At 42.7% G+C, this 19,923-nt stretch overlaps 1 protein-coding gene across 17 annotated transcripts in view; it reads left to right on the plus strand.

Annotated features, from left to right (window-relative positions):
• CAMTA1 (calmodulin binding transcription activator 1) overlaps positions 1-19,923 on the plus strand; it is a 950,491-nt gene that overhangs the window by 539,337 nt on the left and 391,231 nt on the right. For all 17 annotated transcript variants that reach the window (XM_073316814.2, XM_073316813.2, XM_073316817.2 and 14 more), the window contains exon 5: positions 15,868-15,939. In XM_073316814.2, coding sequence (XP_073172915.2) covers positions 15,868-15,939 — 72 coding nt within the window. The remainder of the gene's footprint in view (positions 1-15,867; positions 15,940-19,923) is intronic.

The following is a 19,923-nucleotide window of genomic DNA, read 5'->3' on the forward strand; positions in this document are numbered from 1 at the left end:
TGATTAAAATATTAACTATGGTAAGCAAGGGAGGTTCAGGCCTCCTTATATAAGGAAATATGCTGTCTGTGCACTGTTTTTCAGTTTTAAAAAGTTCCAGTTGGGCAGAGTTCCCACTTGCACCTTGTAAGTAGGTTAGAGACTGGTGCCAAGGAATATTTTCCCTTTGACAAGATGCAAACTTCTCAGGCGTTTGGTCCTGGAGGAAGGAACTTTTCATTTAGGAGTTGAAGGAACTGTCCCCCTCGGAGCTGGCAGTAGATACATTGTTCTTAGGCGCACCCTTCACCTACTGTTTTATTAAATCATATTAATTACATTAGTGCCTAAAGCCCAACCAAGAACAGGGCCCCGTTGTGCTAGGTGCTGCAGACATAGAGGGGCAGTCTGTCCTTGCCTGAAGAGTGTCCAGTCTCAATAGACCAGACAGACACAAGGTGGGACCAGCTGGAACACACTAGCAGGGACCTACGTGATGGCAGCAAACTGCATGTCAGTGTCAGGATTTATTGGTTTGTTTCTTTTGGTGTGGAGGGGTACTTTGGAGGGGATCAGCTACATGGAAAGGACAGGGAAGGGAGGGGCGGGGTTGAGGGAGACGGGGTAGGGGAGGGGAGAGTAAGGGTGCAGGTGTGGAGTGAAGCTGAGGTGAAGAGACCAGGGGGAGCGGGGGCAGAGAAAGTCCAGTCAAACTGTCGGAAGGTCTCGGAATACCCAGTGGCCCCTGCTCTGGCTGGTTCTGGTCCTACCCACTGGGGCTCTGGCTGGCAGCTCTCTACAGTTCTCCCCCAGGGCTACATGGTGGGGTACCACCAGAGATGGGTGGTGAGGTCTTCCCTACACAGTTCTGGGTCCAACCAGGTGCGGGGAGGAGGGTGACCCTGGCTAGGTCCCAATTTACCACTTTCCCCAGCTTCCCTCCAGTGCAGACCCTGCTTGGGCTACTTCTAGTCATACTCAGTCTCCTCTTCGTTGTTGTATCTCTTTGCAACGCACATGGGCCATCAGTTCCCAGAACTATTACCACAGAAGGAGTTAGAATACTCTGACCTGCTAGACATAGCATTCTAATTAACAGTGATCACTCCTACCCTTCATTTCTGTGCAGAATTTTTATATTTCAGGAATTATGAACAGGAAAAAAGTTCATTGCCATTAAGTAGCCCTTGTAACTTTCAGATAATATTAATTAAAAGAGGAGTTCTCATATTTTCAACTATTCATAACTTTTCCAATAAAAGAAAATCCTTTGGTCTGAAATTCCACCTGCTTCGTCTCAGCCTATCAGCACATTGTAATTTTAGCTATTGCTGTGCAATGTTGTCCTTTCGTGACCTATCATTTGCCATCCTGGAAATCAGTAAAAAACCAATGCAAGGGTCCCTGGTTTTATAAAACTCTGCTATTAGCTTTAAATAAGCAATTTCAGTATTATTTAAGTTGTTTTTAAAATTATATTCAGTCTAGAATTTGCTGTTGTCCAGAAAACAAAAACATGCAAGGCGACATACAGATGAGGACAGAATCCCCTTTCCTCCTTTGTGTCCATGCAACGCTTGTCTTTCAGGCAGAAGCCTTGTTTAAGGGGGGAAAATTTCTCTGATATTCGCATATTACAATTTTACATGAAGGGCAGATAGGTTAGTCACTCGCTCAATGTTTTCTTCAGCCTTTTTGTCATATTATTTATTGGGCACCCTCAAAGTCTCTCAGGTCAGTGCTAGATCATTCAAGAAACAGTTACTAAAAGACTCTAAAATGCCACCTTCTGTTCAGATGTATGCAAAGAGAGCCAGCATTTCATGAAAAATGACTGAAAATCCAATTTTTCAGCTTTGTTTCAGTAAAAAGGGAGACACTTCCATTTCCTTATCTTTAATTCACTGTGATACACTACTCATAATCAATTTGTTTAGTGTTAAAGTGGCTGTCATTAAAATAACTAAAAGTTATTGCTTCCACTGGATTGAAACTAACTTGGGACATCCACTCACACAGGGTCCAGAAGCTAAAAGTGGAGAAAGCACACACAACACCATTCTGATTTATAAATCGACACTACCTTCAAGGGGCAGATCTAAAATGTAGCCCTTCCAAAACTCCAAAGCAAGAAGATAGGGATAAAGTGTGGGATTGACCACAAGTTAAAAAGTGGAAATCCACGCAGTATTAACAGTGAATGCCCTTCTGCCCTCCTAATTACCCAGCAGAGTTTGTATAGTTTCCTTGTGATGTTTCTTTACTTCTAGAACCAGGGAGTGATACCAATAATTCTTAGACCATATGATTTGTGACACAGGACAGCTGTTTTACAGTGGACACAAATGTCATCCATGAATAGTTCAGTGCTTATCTAGAGGATAGTTCATCTTTGTTGAATTGGTTCTGCATTTGCTTTGGTATTTTTATTAGCATTACATTTTCTCATACTGTTTCCTGATCCTGGAAATTCTTGGGTTTTGTGTTATGCCATTTAAAGGAGTCCGAAATTCTATAGGGAATTTCAGTAATCATTCATACTGACCCATGTGCTTCTTCATGTATCTTTCATGTAGTAAATACCAAGCTACTCCTTCAAAGCCATTATCCTGTCAACATACAGTAAAGAGCTTGAGAACTGGCCCCTTTTCCCTTAAGCACCCAATGCTTCTCTCTCTCTTTGCAAGAGAGCAGCCAAGGAGGGCACATCTGACTCAGGAGTCACGGGAAACTAATATATTTTCTAATACCCCACCCATTGCTAGGAGATCTGAACACCGATGCTGTCTACTCTGGGGAGCCTGGGGTTAAAGCATCCCTTCACAAAAGCCTCATGAAAGCTCCTTTGCAGGAGAGTGTAGAGATCAAGTAGGGAGAGGGCAGAGCTGGGCTGATAACTGTCTGCTGGATTTTCCCAACATTCTCCTCCCTCAAAAACAATTTGGTGGACTAACCCAAGCAAGCTGCTTGCAGGCGTTGCCTCAAGCAGATCTACAGTTACTGCTAGTTGAGGGCACTGCATGCCGGGGCTCTTGCATGCAAATCTGGACCATGATGGAAGAATTCCAAGGAAACCACACAACTTTCCACGTACACACACCCTGTCTGGGAATAGAGGTTGCCAATTAAAAATGCCTTTCATTGTTTTATTTTCTCAGCTTGTTCTGGACTAAAATTCATGACATGTCTGATTCCCACTGTAAGTCCAAATTTACCGTGTTATCATCTTTTTAGCTATTATTTCATTTTATGGTCGTTAATTTATTAACCTTGGAAATCCCCAAAAAACAATAAAGCTTAAGATATCCTGGCTTTTGTATTTATATCTTAAACATGATTTTTATGCTTTTTTATCTGAAAATTCATTTAATGTTTATTGCAGTCTTCACTCATGTTGTCTTTATTCTAGCAATTGGATTTATTAAGATTTGTTTCTTCTGCTGCAGCCCTTTCTCCTGCAGCTGTGTTAATTCTGAAACACAAAGATATGATGTCACTGAGAAAGAGAGCTTCCCTACTGCCTGCGCCACCCCATATCTCTGAGGGCAGGAAGGCCTGTAAGCCACAGGAGCGAATTCACTTCCAAGTTAGAATAGCCAGGTTGACAACTGCATCTCGAGATTGGGTCTCATGTCACACCCTTTGTGAGAGAATCAGTTGCATGTTTTATGTATTTTGTAAGGCACCTTCACATATATTTTTCTGTAAAACATTTGAATTTTCTTAACACTCTGCTCAGCTTTTGATAAAGGAGGTTTCCTGGGTGTGAGATACTTGTGCATCTTTAATTATGCAGACCAAGAGGTAATGGCACACCTAAAACCTCACACAGAGAGCTCTGGGAATGGGGCTCTCTTCATATCCACAAGCTAAACAAAACGCATGCTAAAGGAGTCCCTGTAGTCACTGCATCTTTTTTTCTGTGCTGATTTGTGTGCTCTAATCACAAAGCGTGACTATGGTAGCACAGCAAATCAGTGGAACTATACTGATTTACACCAGGTGAGGAGCTGGCCCTCCGTGACCCATTGCTCAGTATTTTGGGATTCTCTAATGAAGAATTAGGTGTTGGAATTTCTCTCTCTCTCTAAGCAATACTTTGTAGATATCTTTGTAGATACCTTTCATCTAAGGATCTCAAAATGCTTTACAAATGTTAATGAATGTCACCTCATAACACCTAGGTGACGATAGGTGTTTCAACTGCTGAATAACCAACCCATCATGCTTCTAGCAGCACCTAGGTGTTCCTTGAAGAGCTCCATTTCAGTAGTGACCCAACCCTGCTTGTGAGATCTAGTGGGATCACAGTACAGGGACAACTTTGCTGCACACAGATAGACTCACACAGCATGAGTATTACCTTAAATGCCTCAAGTGGGTTTTTCAGAGCTGCACGCTTTTTCTTATAACAAATTGCAAATTGTTTTAGATTATAGCAATGAATCACACGAGGAATTTGCAAAATAATTGTCCAGTTAAGGAGATTCAGCTGCAGAACAGTAAGCCTGAACACTGCCAAACGGTGCTCTCTTAACCTGGGAACTCATGCTATCTAAGCATCTTAGAGCCCACTTAGAAGGAAATACTGTGGTTCAGGAAATTTCTAATATAAGTCATAAGCAATTTCATTTTTAGTTATAGGGATGTATTTTCTTCAGCCAGTTTCTGTGCTGTTTTTGGAACAATTTAAGATTATTAAATATAACCTAAATTCTGGTGCGTTGATCAATGAATGGACTAATATTCAGAATCACTCTGATCACTGAGCACCTAAGGCTAAATCAGACTGGAATCCATTTAGTTAAAATTAATTTTAAAGCAATTCACTACTTAATGAATTCTATGGCCTCATCTTTTGGTGGAGGAATGGGATTTTAATTGGTTTGTCTAATCTCAGGTTAATATTAACCAATTTTTTTGACTAAGCAGGTACCACATGTGATCATTTAAGTCCTCTGTCTGTGATGAAGGCAGTGACAGAACAAAGGCTGGCTTTCCGTATGTGGAATTGCTCTTTGACCTTTGCTACTAACCTAATGCCCCAGAAAAATAAATGCCACCTGTGATACTTCAGCTTAAATGTAGAGGTTTTTCTTTTGTGAAGTCTCTTTCTGTTTAAATTCTTCATTTGGCTTCACCTACATGAAAATAGAAGCTAAACCCATAAATATATCCAGCCTTTGCATTTCTGCAAAACACAACAGAAGGGGGAATAAGCGATGAATCCATTGTGGAGGTCTCACTTCTGACCTTGTGATCAGGGATAAGGCATTTCAACCATTAGTTCGGGATCTGAGTGCAGGGTTGTAATCTCTCTGGCCAGAATTGGAGCCACAGTACCTTACTCTATAGCAGTTTGTAAAAGAAGAAACATGGTGCTCCATGTGTTAGCTTTCCGAAATATTCCACCAGTATCCACCTTATGAAAGTTAAGAAAATTCCCATATAGGGCATCCAGAGACTGTACCATGTTTAAGGAGCAATTCTTCTAAGTTACCTGATGCTGACAGCGCAGTTTAGATATTGTGATAATTGGCAACTTAGAAATACCTGAGATAATGTGTCTAGTGGGAGGCAAAGTAGTCTTATTCACCACTTACTTGGCATCTACTATTCACTGATTCCACACACATGGATTTATCCCTAGAAAAAGACTTGCCACTGATATATTGCAATAATGAAGCATTTGAATCTTTAAGATGAAGCATTACTACAAAGCAGATCCTGAGCATTACAAAGAGCAGCTCTATCCCAAATGGGAAGTGGAGGAAAAGGTGCCCTCCTTACATAAGAGCAAATTGTTTTGTGCATTGTGCTACTGCATTACGTGTTCCTTGTTATGGGACAGGAATGGAGTTTGGGGCCAGCAGGTATCTAGGGGCACATCAGGCCTGGTGCCAGCTCATCCGCAGGTAAGCAAAGTCTGGGCCAAGTTATCATGTTTGGGCACGTCAGGTCTGGGCCAGGTTAGTATCAGTAGCACGCATGGCCGAGGCTCAGTTAGCAGACACTCAGGGCCAAGTTAGTACTAGTGGGTGTGTGGCCTTGGCCCTAGTTCACATCAGCAATGTCTGGAGCCTGTGCCTGGTTGTGTTGATAAGCACTTGGCAACCGTTTACCATTGGCAGGTACACAAGGCCTAAGCCAGGTTAGGGTCAGTGGTGCTTGGCCTAGCTGGAGTTCATGGGTCCTGGACCGGAATAATGTCAGCAAGTGGGGTGAGGGGGCTGTCACTTAGTTAATGCTAGGGAGCGGATGCTAGTTCCCAATAGCAGGGCCTGTGTCTGGTTAGTATCAGCTGGCACACAAGGCTTGGCCTAGGTATGGAGGTGGGCCTCAATCAGTGTTGGTGGGCACTCAGAGTATGTGAACACTGTAATTAAAAACCTGCAGCTGGCCTTTGTCAGCTGATGAACTTATGGGGGTTGGGCTGCGGGGCTGTTTAATTGTGGTGCAGACATTTGAACTTGGGCAGGAGCCTGGGCTCTGGGACCCCATGAGTGGGAAGGGTCCTAGAGCTCAGGCTTCAGCCTGAACCCAAATGTCTGCACCACAATTAAACAGCCCCATAGGCCGAGCCCCCGGGCCCAAATCAGCTGACGCAGACCAGCCACAGGTGTTTAATTGCAGTGTAGGCTTATCCTTAGAGCCCACTTAGCACTGATCAGCATCCTTGTGTCAGTGGGCACGTGGGGCCTAGATTTGGGGCACATAAAGTTATCACAGCACTATAAGGGGTCTGAATAAATTGTTTGCATTGCCATTGTAGAGTTATACCAGTTCCTAATTCTGATATATCCTATAAAGGCTTCTCAAGAAATATTGATTGTTAAATGATTGCATGGAAACTTTTTGAAACACCTCAATTTCTGAGTCAGCATAATGATCCCTTAAAAACCTTTTAATACAACATGAGCCTGCAATGCAGCCCAGAATCTCTATTGGAGATTATCCTAAATAAACAGTATCAGTTTCTCTCCCATTCTGAACGGTGGGATTAAAATACTAAAACGTTTAGCTTTTCTTTGGATTATTTTCTTTGGGTTGGGTTGGGTTAGGTTTGTTTTTGGGGGGATTTGTCCATTTCTCATTTTTTGTCAAATTTACCCTTGACATATTTGAAAACCTTGTTAATCTTTAGCATTTGTATTTTTAAAATAACTATCTGGTGGAAGCTAGCAGCCCATAAAATCCTTTTTAATTCGAGTCGACCTTGTGAGTGATTATTTTGCACAGGAGAAACAACCGCCAGCCTCTTAGTACATTCACTGATAAGCATGCATTTTTAATACACACCTGAATCTGGCTTTTCCTTCACACTAATCTTGTTATGGGGCATGCTAATGATGCCAAGCCTGGCAATCTTATTGTTTGCAAAGTATTTTCTTAGTTTGTGAAGGTGCCTGCGAGGCTGAAGGATTATAAATCAAGATTTGTGAAACCTTTTGTATTGGGATAAAATGTTCACTCTTCCTGTATTAGAGAGATTATGCAAAGAGAGAATATGTCACGGTGCAGGGTTCTATCCAGGTTTTATTGCTATGTAGATTGGTGAACCGGCATTACTCAGGCATAATAGAGTGCTGAGTAAATTATTCAGGTCACCCAAACATGTGCTGATAAAACCTGGATTCCACCCCTCTCTGTAACATTAGTAGTTATGCCATGATATCCATATCTGGGAGAAAAAGGTATTAAAGACCATTTGAACAAGATCTAACGATAGGATTTTGTAATACTCATTTGCTTGTGTCTTAGATAATATACGTTTAAAATATTGCTGAGTTTTATGATATTTACTGACAGTTTTACAGATGGAAGGAAATTTTAAAATCAAGAAAAGCAAATATAACCTGAAAGTTTTCTTTAATAGAAAATAGCTGAGCAACTTCCATGCTGCAGCCCTCTTTTTTAAAGTACACTAACCCAATAACAACCCCTTCTTCCAGCTCAGGGACCACTTAGCTCCCACTTTTCACAAAGCAGACCCCTGAGAATGGGGCCACTTGAAAGCCCTACATTTCCAATGCTCTGGGGCACCTACTTGGACTGTACCCATAGTGCTTGCTATATTTCTGTTGGAGCTGAGTAAAATCCCAGTGGAACTGAATCTAAACCACAGGAAGAGTATTTATCTTCTTAAAACCAAAGAACATAATTCAGTGTGAACAGAATTCCCATTTGGTCCAGTCTTGCTTTCCAGATTCCCCTAACTATAACTATATAGTTCAGGGGATGGAAATACCGAAGGAAATGTTTGAGAGAGGCAGTGCTTCTGTGATGAATCTGCTCAAGCAGGGAACTACCATTCCTATCAATGCTCTGACCACGCATTTATGATCCTCCAGGGTAGACATGAAGGCACATCCCCTTGCCCAGCCCAAATAGCAGGGAGTGAGCAGAAACTCTGTGGGAGGACCTTGACCCAGGAACTAATCTGGCACTTGGTGAAGCAGTGGTGGCATGGCAAGCCAGGGGCACCAGGGAAGGTGGATGCACAGGGGAAGCACCAGGAAACTGTCTATTCTATTTTATTCTATTCTGTATCAAATATTTATTTATCAATATATATCAAAGTTTATATACCACAGTATCTGAGCATCTTCCAGTAGTGCAGTAAGCAGCATGACTACATACTTGTCACATGTTGTTTTTCTCATCTTCTCTCCAGAAGAAGTCTGTGCATTGGAATGTCTTATTTAGGTATGGTTTGATGATGATGTCATTATTAAATAAACTATACCTGTTGCTATGTGTTTAGAGAAGTCAAGTTTAAAGAAACGTGCTTTGCACTTGGAGCAGAAAGGAGTGTGATTTGTGATGGCCCTGAGTTCCTGAGGGGGTTCATTCTGCAGTCTTGGACTGCACCTGGAGAAGGTTCTGTCTCCCACACAGATGAGCTTTACAGTCTTTGTCCTTGACCTGCCAACAGTCTTTTAAGTATCTTGGGCCCAGGCCATGGAGGGCTTTGAAGTTAAGGAAGGAGACCTTGAATTTCATTCGCAATTCAATGGGAAGCCAGTGTAGAGTGGAGGTCTGATGTGCTCACAGTACTTTGTGATACCAAGGAGACGCACTGCAGGGTCATACTAGTTGGAGTTTCTTAAGCACTGCAGGCTTCATGCGCAGGTATATCACATTTCTATAGTCCAGCTGAAAAGTGATGAAGGCATGAATATCTGATACCAGGTCTTCATCCACCAAGATGGGGTGGAGAGTCCTAGCCAACCAGAGATGGTAGAAAGTATTATTCATGGCCATCGTGATGTGAAAGCTCAGTGTCAATGAAGAATCCAAGAGTACTCCTAGTGTACCGACTGAATTGACCAATTGTGGTGTGACCCTTCAACCAAAGGAGACTGCACTGTCTCAGAATATTTTCCTTTGCCCATCAGCAACACTTCTGTTTTTGCTCAGGTTCAGTGTATAGAGCAGACTGCAGCAGAATCTATGTAACTGCATGTGAACTGAGTGTCACTGCTGGACATCGCTGCCAGTTTCAAGCCTTTGCGGGACCTGTGGAGAATCATCAGAGACTGGACAGGGAGCCACTGTGGAGTGGTCCCTGTCGGACAAACCACTAGCTGATCCTGGACTGGAAACCTCCAAGTTCCCATTTGCTTTTAATAGAAGACTGGAGTAGAAAGGGCATCCCAAGCAGTAGGCCTGTAGAGCCCTACCCCTCAACTGGACTGCTCCCTAGGGCCCAAACAAGAAATGTTATTTTTCACCCTGAGTTGTAACTGTTTAGCTACTAATCCTAGGATATTTGAACCTTCCCCTTTCTTGCCAGCCATAGTAAAATACCATTTTACTTTAGCCATGTGTCTGAGCGGTTAGTGGGACCCACCAGGGCTTATGCCTAGATTCTGGCCTACCATCTGAAGCACCTTGAGTGCGTGCCTTTGAGTTGCAGTATACCTGGCACTGTATTAGTGCCTTCGAGGTTTGGTGTACCACAGTGCTAAGCAGCTATAATAATTACATGGGTGGTAGTGTAATTTTCCCAGCTGGTGAATTTGGCCAGCAGGGTTTAGGGGTAAGGTGCCATAGTGACAAGGTGTCAGAGGACTGCTTCGTGGCCAGAAATTAACAACCCTGTTGACTGACGTTTTATCCTTGAGCCCTGAGAGTGGAAATAGGGCAGTGCAAGCAGAGAGCTATGGCAGCCCATCTTCATGCCTGAAGCATAGAGAGGGGGTGGCCAAGGCTGTGCCAGCTGGATCAGCCATTTTGAATGAGCTGCCCGATTAGATGTCTGGAATGAGGCCACCAAGCTAGATTTTTGGCCTGCTGCTGCAAGGCAAAGCCCAGGAGATTTTTGAAGGATGGACACATGATTCCCAAGGCAAATACACCTCTGTCAAGGTTGCCCTGCAACACTCTATGGATCAAACCACAGATGCAGAGTGGAACTGAGCAGCCTTCAATGGCTGGACACAATAAAAAGGAGACTCTCTCAGCAATTTTGGCTGTTTGCCGATACCTCGCCACTTCCCAGACTGTGAAGACTAAATGCAGGATTTACTGGCCCATATGGTTGGGAGACAGATTTGGGTGGCACTTTAGAAGGAGAAACCTGAAGAACTGGAAGAGGCTATTAGGGTTGCTGCAGAGCTAGAATGAGCCATAAAAGCAGCAGAAGACGGGGACCCAGGTGCCCGGCACTGAACTGGAAGTTACTGCTGTTACAAGAAAACATGGGAATCAGACTTCTGAGAACGGACGGAGGGCGTGAGAGTGATGCAATGTGTTCTTAACCAGCTGAAAGCAGAAAGGGAACCCTGAAAAAACTGGTGGAGAAGACAGGGACATAGGAAGCAACTAACTGTGACTGACAGACAACTTCTGGTAGAAATGCCCACAGCAGGGTAGCTCCTGGAGGCGGCGGCGGGGGGGCAAGGCCAAGGCCAGGCCCCTGTCTGCAGATCAGTAAGCCCAAAATGAGAGTCTCTACTGGCCAGTAAGTTTGGGCCCAAACACTACATCATGGGCAAGATCAGTAGATATACATGTATAATTCTGGTAGACTCTGGGGCACAGGCTTCCATTGCGCATTCACGATTGTGGGAATCGGTCACCAAGGCAGACTGGGGTGGTCCAAATTGCAAACCAAATTCAGCTCAAAATCATGAGAATATGGCAGGTGCTGGGGTGCGGGAGCCACTGGGTAGAACTGTCTACCATCACTAGAACTTCAGGGGTGAAGGAGCCTGAAAGAGGAAGAGGAGGCAACCATTAGAAAAGGAATTAAAAATAAACCCTGTAAAGAAGCCTATAACTTATTCCGTTTTGATATTTATTTCACCATTATAGAGATAATGCAAACGTTCAGCAGGTGAATTTGCTTTATCTTAGTCCTTCAGTTTATGTCATCCAAGTGTTGGTAATAGTTACATGAGACTGCACATTTTAAAATATTTATAACATACAGTTTCTAATAGTTTTAATATTTAAAATGTTTTGGCACTAAAGGGAGCCAAGTTTGTTTGCCAAAACGGGTAAAAGAACCCGAAGTGTAGTAACCAAAATCCAGACGTCTGCAGCATTTGTGCTCTCTCCTCAGTCATTCTTTGTAATCTTGGTGCAAAATTCCTCCCTTTAAACATAGCCAATCTATACATATGTATGTAGCTATTATTCATACCTTGACATCTGAACTGTAGCTGGAAGGCAGAAGCCAGTGCTAATTCTGTTGTATAGATCATCTGTCACTGAACACTACATCTCTTCTTCTGCCACCTGGCATGCACTCACGTCAGTTCCTTCTCAGGATTTGAGTGCTTTGTTTTCTCTAACATGACATTGCACAGGGCAGAAATCCTATTGTTCATTAATTGTTGAGAATCTAGGTCTAGGATTCATATAGAACAAAGCTATATGCTGGAAGGTCTCATGTTGCCATTGTAGTTAAAGATACATATTTACATTTTAATAAAAAGATCTGAAAATAATTAGGAAACTAGAATATATTACCATGACTTAGGTACCCCCAACCCGAGGTGTTAGAATCACTGACTATTATTTCATGGCTTCATGGCAGATCCATGGCGCTCTCACTTTATGGCCGCATGGCAGGAGCACAGTTCTATGGGTCAATATGGTTTCTTTTAAATTTTAGTGAGCCAGTATGGATTCTTCTAAATTAATCCTGTTTCAGTTCTTCATCTCAACCAAGGATATAAACCAGGATTCATTTGCAAATGAAGAGAGATCCCATTCAAGCTCATTATCTCCTTATATCAAATGAATCAACAGACTGAGCTGTGGACTCTTCTACTCACTGGAGAGTGGGGCACACTTTGGGCCCAATCCTGCAAGTTGCTGAGTACCCCTCCACTCCCATGACTCCACAGAAGGCACTCTGCAACTGCAGCAGCAAGGCCATGGTTAGCCTGTTACGCTAATCCTACAGAAATGCTAGTTCTCATTTTGTGTGTCCCGTTAAAGGGCCTTGGGTTAGATGTATTAAAGAGAGCACTGTAAAGCACTTGGTCTCTTCTTGAGGTTCATAAAAACCTTCCCATTTTCACTAAGGGGATCCATGTATTGGCATTAGGCAGAATGAGCTTTATGGTCTTAATGAACAACTTGCATTTTCTCTTCATGTGTTAGTGAGATGGGCTAAGCATCAGGGAAGCTGGAGCTATGAGGCAGGGCAGGGAACCTTCAACAGTATTTTTCAGTTCAAGAGGATCTGATATTCTCTAATACTGCTGATTTACTCCCTTTTGGTTGGTATATTTATTTCAGACTGAAATAAGACCCTGCTTGTCTTTTGTATGCAATTTCAGCACCATCCTCCTGCAAAACACAGCACCACAGGGGTGACTTGGAATATCTGTTGTAAAGAGGAAACTCTTCTTTGCCCTGTCATTGCATTAAAGGGAAGCTGACAGGTTTTTATTCTCCTATCTTAAAGTTTCTTCTCATTTGATGGGAAATGTTCACTGGACTCTAAATATCTCATTGTTGGATTACTCCATCTCTGAGTAAATAAAAAGAACAGCTCCAGGGTTAGTATTCCCTACGAAAACAATGTGGTGTGCTCCTCAGCTGGTTCAGCACCATTAAGTAACCAGCAGATGCTATTTTTAGAGCTGTGCTGACAGTCCTGATGGTGCTCCTGCCCAGATGTAGATGCTTTGATAAGACAGGGTGTTTTGCAGATTGGAAATATTGTCTAGTGCTTAGAGCTCCTGCCTTGCAGTCAGGATTCCTGGGTTCCATTCCTGGCGCTGCCCCTAATTCACTGTGTGACCTTGGACAAGTCATTTAATGTCTAAGAAAATGACCATTGTTGGCAACCGTTACCTCAGAACCAGTACTGTACACCACTGAATTGCCTGTGGAGAAGGAAGAAAATTGTTTCCAGCACTTCTACAGAAAATGATGAGGATCAGCCAAGTTTCAGTCTCACTTCTGGGAGTAGTGGTGGAAACCATTTTTTCTCCTTTTATACTAGCAGTAAAACTGTTTTCATTACCTGTGTGAGTGGGCTATTGCTGACAAGAGTTTCCCACTGTAAAGTGGGCTAACCTCAATGGGTCTCGGTTCCATATATAATGAGGACTATTAGCCCTCAGATACGAGAGTTCGTTAGTTAACATTTATACAGCACTTGGAAGAAGTAAAGTGGTACATAAAGGCTAAGTATTATTCTAGTCAACACAATCTGTAGAATAAAATGCAAACATTAAAAATTAGTTTAAAAAAATCCATGGTCAGGAGAAATTGGATTGGTTCCTCCCCCCCCCCCCTTAATTGTAGAAATACTGATACTACTGAGAGGCATGTGACCATTCAAGGGCAAATAGCTCATGAAAGCTACAAGCAGGTTGGTCAGTGGTTGCAATCTACTATTCAAGGGAAAATGTCAGAACAAGAATCTTCTTCAATAGGAGGAAGTGTAATATCATACTCCCTCTCTCCATTAAAAGCCAGAAAAGAATATTGCTTTCTTAATAAATACATTTTGGACAGGAATTGTACAGGGATCTTTGAAATTAATTCGGCTTTGGTTGGTTAGTTGGTTTGTACTGGGTTTAGCTCACAACTGACAGCAATGTTAAAAGTTCTAGCATATTGGAAATCTGACTTTCTTGCAGCCAAAATCCCTTAGCCTCATTGATTCCCGTTCCCATACAAGTAGGGTTCAAATCAGCTTCATTAACAGAATGTCATTTTGGCATTTTATGTGCAAAATAATGTATTGTGAATTTTTTAAAGCCAAATCCACTGAATTTTTTCCATGGGATGTGTTGTGAAGGAGTGTTTTTTAAAAAAAAAAAAAATCATCTTGAAACAGAAGAAGGAAAAATACACATCAAACCAGCTTCTTTGTTGTGTGCCTGGAGTCATGGTAATACAGTGCAGTGTTGTTTGCTTTGACCTTATCTAGATGACTGAGCTTTGAGTAAATACAGTAGCTTATCACTTAAGTGGTTATTAGGAGAATCTATGTAGCTTAATAAGTGATTTTGAAGGCAGTGGCTCCGGCTTTGTGATGCTGATTTAGGAAATCAAGTCATTTGGTTTCAGTAACGTATCCGGTAAAGTACGTGCATCTCTGAGGGATTTCTGTGTAGTGGAAGCCAAAGGAAATGATCATGTAACATTTTATTTATTTATTGCTTCACTCAACCCTCCCTAGTGCTTTGGGTGCAGGAACAATGTTCAACATAAGGAACCCTCTCAAGTACACATAACCAAAACCCTCTCTTCACCCCAATCTCCACCTGCCAGCCCTATCCAGACCCTGCATGGAGAAGCAGGTCTTGCAACTGATGGTTAACAAATGTGGACATTGGAAAGCCAATGAAGGCAGGAATTGAGCTCTGGCACCAAGGATCCTCACCTCACCAATGCTGAAATCCTGACCCAACTGAAGTCAATAGGATTTTACCATTGACTTCAGTGGGGCCAGGATGTCTCCCAAGGACACCCTTCTTCTAGCTCCCTCCTGATTCACCCTGGGGGCCTGTGACACGAGGCTTAACTAAGCAAGCCTTTAGATGGGTTCTGGGGGCCATTGTGAATTTAAATGGCATGTTTTGGCCAGCTTATAGATTCCTGAGCAATGGAATTTAGAACTGGAAATGACAACTGACCCAGAGCCCCAGTGGCTGGGTATTAGTGAGGAGAGCTTGGTGACGTTTGCATAGGGTTTTTACTTTGCTCTGTTAGTTGTAACAGAATGATACCATGCCTGCCCTGGCCTAGTTTCAAATTCCCATTTACTGTCAGGACTGACTGGAATTCTTTTAAGAATCGGTCATTCTCTATATTTTGGGTGAATCCAGCTCTTATGAAGATGAGGCATGAATAACTTTTCTGTGAGTCAGTCAGTGCAGAGCACTTTGCACCAGCAGGTCGCTTTCGCATCACCCCCATTTTACAGAGGGGGAAACTGAGACACAGACAGGGGAAGTGACTTGCCCAAGGTTACCCAGCAGGCCAGTGGTAGAACCAGAAATAGAGCCCACGTCTCCTGAATCCCAGTCCAATGCTCTATCCACACTGCCTCCCTAATTGCCATCTCATGTTGATTGTTTCTACTTGAAATAATCTGAGAATTCTGTGCCACAGGTTCTCAAAGTGTAAAGCAGCTAGGGGTGTAAAAATCTAGATTATTAATGCTTTAAACTTGTGTAAATGTTTATGAAGTACTATTCTAAAGTGTGGGTGTAATTTGGTCTGGTATTCTGTTTTACCAGCAAGAGCTATTCAGGGCATTGATTTTAGTAAATACCAACACAACACAGCATATAATGTACTGTAGATATCAGGCCAGTCCCTGGAGCAGGCTTACCTTTCTTCTAACCTTAGGTTACTGTCTGAACAGTGATTTCCTTCAGTAACGCTGTATCTCCTTTTTCTCCCTAGTGCCTATATGGTTGTTATGTCCATTCGTCCATCATCCCCACTTTCCACAGAAGGTGCTACTGGCTTCTTCAGGTAAGGTGACATGAGATTTCTGTTTTACTGTGGTTTGTTCTATAGAGATTTTGTATGACTCTGGCTTTCATTGCCTCTGGAAAGTGATCTATAACTTTCTCTGCTTTTTCTCTGAAAGTGATGTGGATGTCTTAAAATAATAAGTATCTATTGAGAGCTGTGAGATGATTTTTTTCTCTCGATAACTGTTCAGCAACATAAAAATGATAACAGTTTAAACATCCCCTACACAGAGAGACAGCTAATGAGAATGAGATTTCTTAGTGTTTCCTGAAATGAGGAGATGATTTGGACATGAAGTTATTCACAGGCAGTGAGGAGCAAAGAACGCTGACTGCAACATGGATATGGGATGTCACAGGAGCGAAAGAAACCCTATGTTGATGATTAGATTTTTGTTTGAAAATCTTTCAGTGCAGAGTATGTGGCAAAACATAGTCAAGGAAAGTGGGGTTCAACCTTTGTCCTAGAACTCCTGTACAGTTTTCAAATATTTCTTCTTACTGGTGTATGCTTAGTAAAGCCCCTTGGAAGTTTCAAACTGAATTCTCATCACATTCCTACAATGTGCAGATATTACTTTGCTGTTAGAGGGTTTTTTAGAACAGTTGGTCTGTGCATGCTGGTTATTTATGGTAGGCTTGCACATGAGTGCTGGTGATAGTCAAGGATTGCTGGACTTTTTATCCTGGTTAGTTATTGTTGGGTTGTTCAGAAGTGCGAGATGGCACTAATTAATTTTCTTCTTCTTTTTTGTGTGGTGTGTTGTGTCTTTCAGCAAGTCAGAATAAAGTTAGAGAGGCATGATGCATAGTCATTGCTTGGCATAACCAATCTGAATCACTGCAAACTGCATTGAACTGGGATTTGGTATTCACAAGGTATTAGTCCAGCTGCAGAATTTTTCATTATTGTTGTTATGATGTATAAACACATGCCTTTTAGCAGCTCATTTGATCAGGGCGTGGAAGAAGATCTCAAGCAGCCTTTTAGCAGATTCTCTTCCCTCTCATCCAGTTTTCCCTCCCACAGTTTGCACAAAATCTCTGTACTTTTATAATGGTTTCATTCAGACCTTTGAACTTTATTTTGCCCCTTTAAATTCGCTGACTATGAATGATAAGTCAATTGAGTGTGGTAACAGCATCTGATGGAAAACAGCATTGCAGCCCAAGCCAGCATTCCACCTGTGTCAGGCTGCAACCTAGTGTGCCCCGGCTAGACCCATGCTACAGGGAAGAGCTACTGAACACTAGTGTGGTTACGGTGCATCAGCTCAATGACAGATAACACACAGTGGAGCATTTCCTATAACTCACAAGGTTTTTGCCTCCTGTAGCTGGAAAGAACGTCAAAGAAGCCAGTGTTACTGTTGCTTAGCTGAAAGGACAGTACTTCTGCTTTGAGATCCACAGACCGTTTGTTCATGTCCTTTCAGGGACAGATACTCGCTCACACAGTGCCCTTTAAATATATGTCCGGTGGATACAGTAGGATACAGCTGGCACTTGGAAGGAAGGGGAGAAGCCTTCTGTAGGTACGGCTAAAGGAGCCATTTAAAGGTCACTGTTCAGTGCACTGGTCTGAACAAATCGCAAACTAAACTTAGTAAGAGTCCAGTGTGCCTTAGGCAGCAGACAGCTGTTTGTTTTATTATTTAACTTCCTCTCTCTGCTGGTGTCTGCGTGATGGATGATGTGACACAAGAATCCGATTGAAATTCTAAATTCAGTCAGAACTCTCTGCACAGCACCAGTGTTGGCATTCACTTCCCCCAGCTGCGCTTCCTTCTGTGGCACTCTTCTTTTCTTGGGTTACTTAGGTGCTCCCTCCCAGCAAAGAAGGGGCATAGTGGCAAGAGAAGCAGCCAGATCTGTCCCTGACGGCTCTCACCAGGGATGCTCTGGGGGTCTGGTGTGGTGGTTCAGTACCTTGGGTTTCTTCTCAGCCCTTTAACTTCTTCATCTCCTCTTCTTTATCTGCTCCTTTGTTGTTGTTCCCGTTTGCCATTCACTGTCTCTTCCCCTTCCCCTAACTCTTAGAAACACAGGGAAATCTGCTGAAAGAAATTGCTATAAAGAGTGAGCTAGATAAATGTACAAGAATAAACCTGTAGCTTGAATGTAACAAATGTAAAAAAGACCATTTTCTATTAATGTCTCTGTGTAGAGGCTTACCTCCCATAGTCCCATGTAGTGCTCGTGAGCGAAGATATTACAGAGTTTCCTCTGTGTTCAGAGGTGCATAGTTGTCAGCCATGCTGTTACTGGTTCTGCATATACCCTGAACCACAGACAGTTGCTGGAATAATTAGCCTCCTCCATGCAGTCATTGACTCTTCCCCATTAGCACTCACCCTTCCCTCCTTCCAAATCAAATTGCTTGCTCTCCCCAAAGCCTGACAAGTCCAGAGCTCTTCTCTGTCCCATTGCTCGAAAGGGTTTTTATTTTCCCTGTCTGTCTACACCAGTCCTGTGAACCCAACTCCAGTGCTTCAAGGTATCTGGAGCCTTACCAGCTCACCTCCCATTTCTATTTCATAGCAACTGAAAAATCATGGGGAGGAGTCCTTGTCTTCCAGGAGAAATGCACAGATTAGGATCCTGAATACATCCTTTATCCCGTGCCTTGTAGGAAATGATTCAGCATCCCAAGTGCAAAACTCCTCCAGTCCAAGATTTATCTGTGACCTTTGCAGGTGGAAGGTACTAGCTAACGCAAGGTGCTGTAGCATCATAATGTCACATCCAATGCGTAGGGGGCTGGGCTCCTCCCCGCACATTGTTTGTCTTTTTGAAATAATCATAGCTTCCCAATTAAGGAAGTTAGGGCATGGCGAGTTTGACTGGATCGTGGCCTTATCTCTCTCAAGCCCCACTGGAGCCCTGCAGGATTATTCCATGTCCAATACACTATTCCGTAGTTTTTCCCATCCAGTTTCAAATGTCTGAAGCCATGAAGCATCTATCCTTTTCTTTGAAAGACTATTTTACACTATGTAAATCTCACAGTTCTCACTGTCAGCAAATTTCCATTCAGCCCCATTCTACTAGCCTAAACAATTCCTGTTCCCTCTCTGTGTTTGCATCTTTCAGACCCTTGTGCACAGTGTCTATGTCCCCCTTAATCGCGGTTTGGCCAACCTATACTAGTTCATGTTTTGCTCCTTTCCTCATAAGTCCATTCCTCCAGCCCCTTGATCATTGTTCCCATCTTTTTCTGTATTTCTAATACTTCTGTCTGCATATTTCTAGTGCTGAGTTACCGAGCACTGCAGAGAGTTTGTTCTAGGTGCAGTCTTACCACCACCACCACATAGAGAAGGGACTCTCACCTTCCCAGTCACCCAGGAAGCCATTGTGTATGCTACCCAGAATCACTTTTGTCATTTTGCTGCCCTGTCATTAGCAAACTCATATCCAATTAGCTGTATACTAATACCACGGGTCTCTTTCAGCTTCCCCGGGTACTGAGTTTCTCTCTCCCATTTAATAGGTGTGTGTGCTGACTTTTAGACAATCCTTCTTCAATCTGATAATTGATTGGAATTGAAACAAGTGAACTGGAAGTACATTTCTTATTATCCTATTTATAAAATGTGATGCAGTACATTTTGTTGTGACTGTTGCATGCTTTTATTCATAAACAAGGGCACATTGTGCCTTCATTGTATAAGGAATAGGAGTTTGTGATTCATTAAAGCGTCTTCCAACTGTAAATGGGCATCCTTCAATCATGCTCTCAAGGTTGTGCAACTCTGTAAAAGAAAGGAGTTAGCCAAGAATGGATGACCCTCATTCGAATAGCTACACAGCGCTTCTGTTCAGCTCCAGGATGAATACTGGGATAGGCAAGATCAGAAAGAGAGAGATGTTATGATGCCAAGAGAAACTTTGAGTTGAGCCCTTCTTATCGCTATTTCAAAGTTATGACAAGGAAGTCGTATTGGGGTTGCAATGTAAATGACTCCATAGCACTCCTAAC

This window comes from Lepidochelys kempii, chromosome 18, assembly GCF_965140285.1.
Source record: "Lepidochelys kempii isolate rLepKem1 chromosome 18, rLepKem1.hap1, whole genome shotgun sequence".
Classification (NCBI taxonomy): domain Eukaryota; kingdom Metazoa; phylum Chordata; order Testudines; family Cheloniidae; genus Lepidochelys; species Lepidochelys kempii.